The sequence below is a fragment of the Carlito syrichta genome, unplaced genomic scaffold (assembly GCF_000164805.1).
Source record: "Carlito syrichta isolate Samal-C Ts95f unplaced genomic scaffold, Tarsius_syrichta-2.0.1 Scaffold288813, whole genome shotgun sequence".
Classification (NCBI taxonomy): Eukaryota; Metazoa; Chordata; class Mammalia; order Primates; family Tarsiidae; genus Carlito; species Carlito syrichta.
Window position 1 is genome coordinate 149704 of NW_007232909.1, and position 10519 is coordinate 160222.

Here is a 10519-nt window from a genome sequence, read left to right on the forward strand (position 1 = left end):
ATCCCATTTAAAAAGTCACAAATGATCAGTCTGAAGTACTGCCGTTGGCATACTAATAGAGCCAATAACTTGTGAGCTCTATGCCACTGTTGCTTTAACCAAATGTTAGCATACACTTAATGTAAACCTTGAATCATAGCATAGATATGATATATTCAATCAAGTCACATCACAGACACTACTATGAAGGCATAAAGTCATCCAAACTACAAAATTATGTGCAGGTATATACCCCTAAATCTTCAGTTTCCTTCTGTTCAGCAAGTCAAAAAGTAATTTCTTCTGATAGGGAGAATCTGAGCCACTCGACTACCTGAGAAAAGTTCCTTAACAGCATATTCAACTGTGTGTTTTTCTTTGTTTATTTGTTTGCTTGGTTGGTTGATAAAATTAAACTAATTAACTCCCAATTTCACACACACACAAGATTAAAATAGAAAACTAAAAAGCTCAACATTCATAACTGGCTGAATTCAACTTTCTAACCCCAGATAAGTAGGATTTTAAAATTAAGTTTAATTTTTTAACAAATGTTTTATAAAAAACCCCAGGATTTGTAAAGTTAATTTTTTTTAAAAAAAGTCAATCTTTTAAGTTAGAATATTGTGAAGAATATGTTATTTCTCAAATGATTCTGATAAACACAGATAAAACTTATTTTAATTCCTGCATACAATTACGTAATACAGCTCTTTGCATTTTCCAGTTGATTGAAATCATATCATTTCAGATTAGAAGATACTTTACAGACCACATCCACCATCTCCTCTCCCTCTTTAAAAATGGAGAGACTGAAGTCCAAAGGGCTAAGATCACAATGAAGATGAGACAGATCAGAATCCAAAATCAAAGTCTCTTGGTGCCCTAGTTCAAATGCATCCCTTACACTACTTGGCTTCAATGACAATAAAGTCAGGGAACAAAGAAGCTGGTTCACAGAAGAGGAGGAAATAATATGGAATTCAGAACATGAAAACAAAATTTACATGAGGTCTTGGAATCTCCCGCTTTATATTTTACAGAAAATGACATACTTATTTACCCAAATTAGAAACACAAATAAAAGCAGCGAGGGTCCCACACCTAGTTTCTTAGAACATGAAACATGTCACACCAAGGCTACAGAAAGATGAGACGGTGAAACAAATGTGTATACCTAGATGAACTTACATCCACGTGAAGCCAGAGGTTGTGCCTCTCACAGATGTCTGCTATTTCATCCAGAGGATCAAAGGCACCCAACACAGTCGTACCAGAGGTGGCACAGACGAGAAATGGCACGGCCCCCTGTGAGAAGGATCCACACACAAAGAGAAACTGTCACCATCACCACTAGACTCAACCTGTCATAGGTTGGTAAATATAAAGGATGAGGCATCTAGAAAGTTATTTGGTATCTTTGGAGACAACCATTAATTCAATGGGTGATTTTAAACTTCACGAGGTGGCCTCATGTTATTATTATAGGTTAAGGAAACTAAGAAAATGCTTGACAGTGGCAGGAAAACTATCACTACTTTTATAAAAAGTAGTTGGGATAAGCTACTTTTATCTCAACTCAGTGTATACTTTTTTCCTCTCATTTTCTTCCTGTAGTATTTTTAGTCTTTTAGATTGTCCAGAGAGAAAATGAATAACCTCAACGGCAATGTCAAACTGGCATGCTATATAATTCATTATTTCTTCCTGAAAAAAAAAAGAATGCATTGAACCTCCATAGTGTCATACTGTCACCTTCTCCAAAATTAAAAAAAGAACAAGATTGGAAGACAAACACTCAGCTGCATGGGGGAAACCATGCAAGCCTGTCTGCTTGTCTCCTTTGTGAAATAAGTACGGTTACAAAACAAAGAATGTGCTTAGGTGCAAATTCAGTGCCGGGAGTAAGGCAATCTCACTGGGAAACATTCTCCAAAATAGGTGCTGCAACTGAGAAACTCATTGGAATGTGCTGGAAAAGAAAACTGGCCTTGTTCCTACCGTGATTATTTCTCCTCATACAGGTGATAGCTGTATCTTGTAGAGTGAACTGGTGTCATTGGAAAATGGAGGAGAAAAGGCGGACTATGGGCATACACACAGAGATGAATAGCAATTCCAGCCAAGCTAGCCAGGCCCCCCAGCCCCGTGAAGGGATTCTGTGCCAACCAGGTAGAGGACAAGTACATGAGGTTGTTTCCAAATGGATTGATCCCAGCATGGTGGCAGAGATGTGTGGCTCATGGTGGAAATGCCCTGGAGAGAAAACTTGCTGACAAATGTGTGAGTAGCAGAAGTAACTAGAATACTAAGATTCCAGAGTATCTGAGGAACAAGTGACAAGAACATTTGCTGCCCACAAAAGTCATTTTTGGCTGGGCACAGTGGCTCACACCTATAATTCCAGCACCTTAGGAAGCCAAGACAAGAGGATTGCTCAAGGCTAGGAGTTCTATTAAGACTCCAACTCTACAAAAGATTTTAAAAATTAGCTAAGCATGGTGGTAGGTGTCTATTGTCCCAGCTATTTGGAAGCCTGAGGTAGTAGGATCCTTGCGCCCAGGAATTCGAGGCTGCCGTGAGCCAAGATTGCACCATGGCACTCCAGCCTGGGCACCAAAGGTAGATTCTGTTTCTCCAAAAAAAACAAAAACAACACTTTTCCTCCATTTAGCATGGAGCCATTTATTTTTCCTATCAGGTTTATCATAAAATGAAAATTTTATTATAATGTATTTGTATGTTCTTTAATGTCAGGGGTTGTGTTTGAAACAAACTGACTCCGATTTAACTGGAAGGTACTTGTCAAAGGAAAGCAGGGCAGAGCAGAAACACTTAGTCTATCTCTCTAAATTGAGATTCATTGGAATCAAAGTGATGGTGCATAATGAGTTCATTTGCCATTTGGGAGACAGTTGTGACACATGGAATCAATCCGCCCACCCAACCCTTTCAGAGCCAGGCCAGTAGAGGAACCATGGGCTCTGGAAATTCTTCTCTGTACTGAGCTACTAACAAATTACGGCTTTATCATGTCAGTGACCTAAAGGAAATGAGACCAGATTTACATCAATCATTAAAAGCAATGAAAAAAAGTAATTTACTAAAACCATTTAAGGTGTCTTTAATGGTTGGGCTTTTCCTCATAAACTATATGACATCCTGACAGCCATGAGAAAATACCTATGCAAGCTATTATAGCCTATTAATGAGTTTTCTTCACCTTTTAAAAAATCTTGCTATAAATATCAGGCCCAGAAATTAAACTTTTGCGATCTGGATTTAAGTTTCCAGATTTTTTTTCCCCGTAGCTCATGTCATTAATGAGAAAATTCAGCAGAAACGGTATTGATTGCATGCTTCTGAGTATTCCCTAAGAAAGTTTGTCATTTCAGACACTCATACACAAAATACCTGTAAATATTCAGTGTTCATCCTAGTTTGGGCTTGTCAATAAGCACTTTAGAACCTTGGATGCTTTGTGATTTCACCATCTTTGTAATGACATCAAGTAAAGGTCACTGCTGAACAGTTTTTAATAAATTGTCATAGGCCAGGGAGTTGAATCCCAATGGAAGAAAAAGCTGGTATACTATTCCTCACATCTGAAACAATATAAGTTAAAAGCTGGAGACAAAACAACTAGGTCTGAAGCTAGTGAGAAAAAAAAATTTGGTATCACGTATTATGATCTCAGAATAGATGCAAAGTTTGTCCTTAGTGAATCCAGGCTCAAGCATTAGTTGGCTAGAAAGAGAATTGAGGAGACACACCAGCTCTAACCCCATCGCCCTACTTTTAAATGTGCCTAAAGCAATTTTGGTGTTGAAAACACTTGTTTTTCCAAGTTCTCAACTTTAGTATTATGTCAGTTTCATGGGCTTTCATTGTCAAAACAAACAAAAATTTGAGCAACAAAAATAATGTCTGTGGTAGAATAAAAGCCACTATGCTAAAAACATGAATTCTTAATGATACTAAAAAAATTGGGGGATATCTTTAGGGGATGTAAGCAACAAATTCACTATTTTAAAAATTCATAAGGGGAAAGAAGAAAACATGTATTCTGCCTTGCCTGTGCAAAATGTTTCTGTAGGGAAATCAGATAGGGGTGAGGGATACTTTATAGTAGAACGCCTGCCATTATTTTTTTTTAAATGAGAGAATGGATTAGAACTCACTTAATGAAACAGTAGTCTAGACAATGATCATCAGAAAAATCTATGAGGTGAGAGGCTGATTGAGGGCTTTATAATGGATGGACTGACAATACCAGACCCCACCAATCAATGTTATTACAAAAAGAGACACAGAACAAACTGCCACCCATGAAGCCTTCCTGGTTTAAAAAAAAAGAAAATTCAACTTAAACCGCATTGAGTATCCAGCTTTAACTGCCAAATTACAGAAAATAGGAAGAATAGACAGGGTGGTACAGAGGAGGGGAGCAAGAGTTTTGAGGTCAGGATGTAATCCACAAAATAGTATGGAAAACTCTTCAGGACAAAGGATCTGATTTTTTTCAGCAAATCAACTGTAGGGAGAAAATAAAGGGGGAAGAGGAAGCTATGGATTAGAAAAGATTTATGTGTCATATCAACCAAATGCAATGTGTAAACCTTGTTTGAATAATTATTCAGACAAGCCAACAATTTTTTTTTTCTTTTTTGAGTTGGAGTCTCACTCCGTCACCCTGACTGGAGGGCAGTGGCACACTCACAGCCACCCCAGCGTTGACCTGTGGGGCTCAGACAATACTTCTACCTCAGTCTTCTAAGTAGCCAGACCTACAGGTACACTCTACCATGCCCCAGCTAATTTTGTGTTCTATTGTAGAGATGAGGTCTCGCCAAGTTGCCCAGGCTGTCCTCGAACCTGTGGGCTCGGGCAATCCCCTCACTTCAGCCTCCCAAAGTGCTGGGATTACAGACTTGAGCCACCATGCCCAGTCAAGCCAACTATTTAAAAAAAAAGACAATGGGGGAAATTTTAATATAGATTGAACACTTGATATTAAAATGATTACATTTAATAAAATTGTACTTTTTTTTAAGTGAGTGCCTATCTTTTACAGATAGACTCAGCTATTTATAGATCAAATGATATGATGCTTGGGGTTTGCTCCAAACTAATCTAGTGGTGGTGGGAGGGGACGTGGTCTATATACAAAGCTAAATTGTTATATACAAAGCTAAAGTTAAATTGTTAAAGTCACATGAAGGGGATATGGAGGCTCATTACATTATTTTTAGATATGTTTGAAATTTTCCCTAATGAAAAATTTTAAATTTGAGAAAGAAAGAAAGGGTGGGCGAAGGGGAAGGGGGAAATATAGAGAAGAAGGGAGGGAATAAGAGAGGGAAGCGGGAAGGAAGGAATCATACGAACCACACAAAAAAACACAAATCAATATTCCCCACCAACAAGCACTAATGACATAATGAAAGTTCTTTTTGATAGGCACGTGTGTAGAAAAAGATGAAACTAAAATGAGAAAACAGCATCCATGGATCACAAGAGAGCAAACGCCTTATAAGTGGTTAAGCAGAATTTTACCTAAGAGTCAAAAAAATCTGACCATCAGAACCACCAGATAATTATCAAACCCCCTGGTCATTGGGATGTTAAAAAATATAAAGAGATCTAAGGACACACACCTGAAGCTACTACACCAGCAATAAATAATGGCCACAACACCAGCAATAAATAATGGTAGAAATTTTAAGTACAGAAGTTCAAGCCAAATATAGTGATCTAGCATGTCCCAGGACAAGGTGATTTTTATTATAAAAACTTGAAAAAAAACAACAGCATAAATATAATATTAAAACTTAATTTTAAAACAAATCATATCCTTTTTAGACACATCCCAACTCAGGAGCTTGACCTTTCACTTTTCAGTAGTCATACACCTGACCTTTTTGGAAAGTTATCGGAGAATGGTCTGAAACTCCATTAGCAGTAGAGGCAGTGGTGGGATGAGAGGGAAGCATGAAGTAGGCGCACAAAATCCAGCAGGATGTTGGGGACCAAAATAAGGATGCATCTTTTTAAGAAGCAGATGTCAGCCAAGCGCAGTGGCTCATACCTGTAATCCTAGCACTTTGGGAGGCTGAGGCAAGAGGATTGCCTGAGTCCAGGGGTTCGAGACCAGCCTGGACACCTTGGCAAGACCCTGTCTCTACAATAAAAAACCAAAATGTCATGGTGGCTTGTGCCTGTGGTTCCAGCTACTTGGAAGACTGAGGCAGAAGGATCGCCTGAGCCCACGGGTAACCATGAGCGTGCCACTGTGCTCCAGCCTGGGCAACAGGGTGAGACTCCGACTCAAAAAAAAAAAAGCAGATGTCAGGATCAGGCTTACTTGGAGCACAGCTTGCGACGAGAGCCATGCCTTAGCCTTCTCCAGCATTTTGGTTTTAATACACTCTAGTTGCTAAGGAAGGATACTCGACCACTGAAATACTAGGCCAAGACCAAACATGGGATGATAGTGAGAGGTGGGCTTTGCATTGGAAGCAACCTGGGAGGATAGGGTGATCAAGAAATCGGAGTCAACCTGAAAGCAGCTCAGGAGCAATCAGTTTGGCCTGCAGTCTTCAAAGAGGGAGGAGTTATAAGGAAAATGGATGCTGGGGCCCCGCTGGAGAGGCTAGGCTCATCCTTAGGGCTTATTCTAGCCAAGAAACAGTGATGTCAGTGTTTTAATTGGCTCCGGCCACCTGGGAATGAGAACATCCGAGAAATCCCACAGAACACAGGGAGCCAAGCACCTGGAAATAGAACATCTGTAAATGAGTTTCTCTATTTTAATTCCAGCATGCTCTGCTCTCTCTCTCTCCCACACACAGAAATGATTTGGGCTGTTTGCATTCTCTCCCTGCTAGTCTCTTTCTCTCATTTCCACGCACACGTTTTCTCTCCCTCTTTGACTCTCCACTCTTACCTCTTTTTTGGCTTCCCAGACTTGCTTCTCCAGTTCCTCAGGTATCATTTTACCTCTAAGGGACACAGATTTGAGACTTCCAGTTATGTTTAGTAGTTAACAGACAATGATACTGCTTTTCAAACAGTATGAATTTTTCCCTCCACCCACCAGGCTTCCGGATCTTGTCCCCATTACCTTCCATCTGTTTCCACAAAGCAAACATTCTCAGTGCCAATCCCAAGAAAAGAGGCTGCCTTCTTCATGGAGTAATGACACTGAATTAAAGGGGGAGAGAGGGCAGAGAGAGACATAAATATACAGCATGAAAAAAGTTTTGTTTATTATTTAAGTGGGTGTAAGTCATGATGACTGAGCACCATCTTTGGGACATTATTACGAAAAAGAAAAAAGTAATTTAATTGAGTATAGTGGTTGAGAACATTGACTTTGGGGTCAGAGAAACCAGGATTTAACTTCAGGTTGTGCTAGTTACAGTTTGAAATCTTGAATTAATAATGTGTACTCTCCAAGCCTCAGTTTGCTAATCTATAAAGAGGTCATGTAAATAATGACCACTCCATCGGCATGTCATTGAATAAGATGAGTTAATGTATTTAAAGGGTGTAGCGCAGAGCCTGGCACACAAAACAAACTAGGTCACTGGAAGCTGTTGTTTTCCACAACACTGAGAAAAAAAAAGTTTCTCTCGATGCTACTAATACGACAGTATTAACGGAAACTTGAAATCTAGTCCACTGCTGACTCAAAACCCTCTCAGGAGAGGGCAAGATTCTATCTTAAAGATCACAATCACAGAGTAGAGAGAATCTAATTATTTCCAAGAGCAAACAATGGGTTATAAATGCTGATTGGACATTTGACCAATCTTGTTTAATACTGAACATGAGGTTGGAATTAGACACACAGGAATGTGGTTAAAATCATAAGAAATAATAGACACACTACTTTACTTAGCTGTGGCATGAGTGAAGCTAATAATCTGGAATTAGGTCCGGTCTATTTCTTATTGGTAAATAGTAGTATCTGCTTTAGATGGTTGGACATTTTTCTCTACGCCACATGAAGCCCATAAAATAATTAGCATTCAAACACTGGAGATGTCGTTCTTTAAACATTAGTGAGGACAGGTGGTCAATTAATTCTTTTCCACGCCAGAAAAATGAAGGTGTAAAGGACATTATTGTACCAAAAAAAACCTTAGTAATTTAATTTGTAGGTACGAATACATTAAAAGAGTAGTCATGCCTTCACACTTAACTTGATATATTCCCTCAAATGTGGTAATTTTTTTCCTTCCTTTGTCAAGAGAGTTTTATTGGGAGCTCTTTTTTTAACTCTGTAAAAATAAATGCAGAAGTAACACCATCAGGAAAAATGAAACCATCCTGAATAATTAATTTTCAAATATCAAAATGCCTATAGGATGCATTTATTGCAGGTTGTTACAAGAACATGCATATTGAAGAGTAATCATGTCTATGAAAATGTAATTAATTCTCTACTTCACACACATTAGCCTATGCTGGTTGGGATAGCATTCCTGCCATCACTAAGGTGAATTATTTCTCACCAGAGATTTGGGCTCTGGCAACCAAACAGCTATTGATTTCATAATGACAAATGCTAACCTTCTCTGTGACATCTGACTTTAAGGAAAAAAATCACAGGGCTCTACTCCTGAGAAATAGCAAAATCTCTCAACCCAATGAATCTACTGAATAAAACACTGGTAATCAGAATAAGAATAGCTTCAGTGAAGCTATCTTTAAGTACCTAAGGGCAAAGTACGACCCAATGTCAATCTCAAGTAGATAGGGATAGATTTTTAAAAAAGGTTTTAAAACTGAAATCTAAACATCTAAAAGCATCAGAGAAGGAAAAGAGCCCTGGAAGGGGAAGAAAAAAAGAAAGAAAGAAAGAAAGAAAGAAGGTGACGCTTCAGACATGCTGAGTAGTTTCAAGGAAAAGTCTAGAAGCTGGAATTTAGAAGTTACAAGCGCATTTAGAAACAAACGGTGGCTGTTTCTATCACTGGTAAAAGATAAGTCAGTTGTTCTAAGACCCAACCTCCCCATAGGTTTCATAAATCTATAGAAGATGAAAAAAATCTCAGTGGGATGTTCATTTTTATAAAGATGAAATAGTAAGTACCTACATAAAAGACAGCATTGAGCTGGAGTTTTACTTTCTGACTCCTATAAGGATTTTTTTCTACGACCTTGGGCATCTCAACGAACTCCTGCTTTCTCCTCAATGAACACTGTGCCCTGGACACTTGGACTCCTTCTAATGCTAATTTGATGCTTAAATTAGCTGATAGAAAGAACAGGGTATATAAATGTCACATTTTAGAGAGGAGGAAAGGAGATACCAGGGGATGTCTCCAAGAGCTCATCACTGATTTAAATCCTAAAAGAGGCCAGAGAAAGAATCCTAAAAGAGGCCAGAGAAAGAATCCAGAGAGACTGGACCCAGCTTCTCCAACATATAATAAAGAACACCTGCTTGCCCATGGGAAGACCTATAATCACATCCCAACCCAACTCAACCACATTTAAAGTAAATGAGGCATGTAAGATGCAAAATTTAAGCAGCCATGACCCTGAGACGTGCACCTTGAATGCCTCTCTCATTTCCCCTGAGCCCCCCAGCCCTGCTAAACAGGAGCTGGGTCAATTGATCACCAGCCTGGAGGTTAGAGTTTTTCATCCTCATGTTTTGGTGGCAAATGATGATCACTACTTAACACAAATTCCAATCGTGGTTTGAATTACTACAAACCTAGGATTTCTATACCCAAGAAATTCACATCTAAGTGCTAATCAAACCATAGAATTATTACTTTCCTCACAAAGTTATCGTTTAAAAAATTCTCACTAACCCAAAATCCACAGGTCATAAGAGAGAAGATAGACAAGTGGGACCTTATTAAACTGACAAGCTTCTGCAAAGCCAAAGAAACCATCAAGAGAGCAGGGAGACAGCCTACAGACTGGGAAAATGTATTTGCCAACACCAGGTCTGACAAAGGCTTAACATCTTGGATCTACAAGGAACTCAAACGTGCTGAAAAGACAAAAACAGACAACCCCATTATAAAATGGGCAAAAGATATGAACAGACACTTCACAAAGGAAGACATCCGAGCAGCCAACAGACACATGAAGAAATGTTCAACCTTAGTCATCAGGGAGATGCAAATCAAAACCACACTGAGATACCACCTAACTCCAGTCAGAATGGCAATTATCAACAACTCAAAAAATAACAGCTGCTGGAGAGGGTGTGGCAAAAAGAGAACACTGCTACACTGTTGGTGGGAGTGTAAACTAGTGCAACCTCTGTGGAAAACAGTGTGGTGATTCCTAAAGCTCTAAATATCAACCTCCCATATGACCCCACAATCCCCCTACTGGGAATATATCCTGAAGGACTCAATTACTCTATAAAAGATACCTGCACACATATGTTTACTGCAGCATTGTTCACAATAGCAAGAACCTGGAAGCAAGCATGTTGCCCATCAAAAGAGGACTGGATTTTAAAAATGTGCTACATATACACGATGGAATACTACACAGTCATAAAAAA

General features: G+C 38.9%; 1 protein-coding gene across 1 annotated transcript in view; it reads right to left on the reverse strand.

Annotated features, from left to right (window-relative positions):
• Positions 1-10519, reverse strand: part of GADL1 (glutamate decarboxylase like 1) — a 145426-nt gene that overhangs the window by 117330 nt on the left and 17577 nt on the right. The window contains exons 6-8 of the mRNA XM_008053888.2: positions 7103-7182; positions 6926-6980; positions 1171-1287 (exon numbers count right to left, since the gene is read on the reverse strand). Of these exons, the coding sequence (XP_008052079.1) occupies positions 1171-1287; positions 6926-6980; positions 7103-7182 (252 nt within the window). The remainder of the gene's footprint in view (positions 1-1170; positions 1288-6925; positions 6981-7102; positions 7183-10519) is intronic.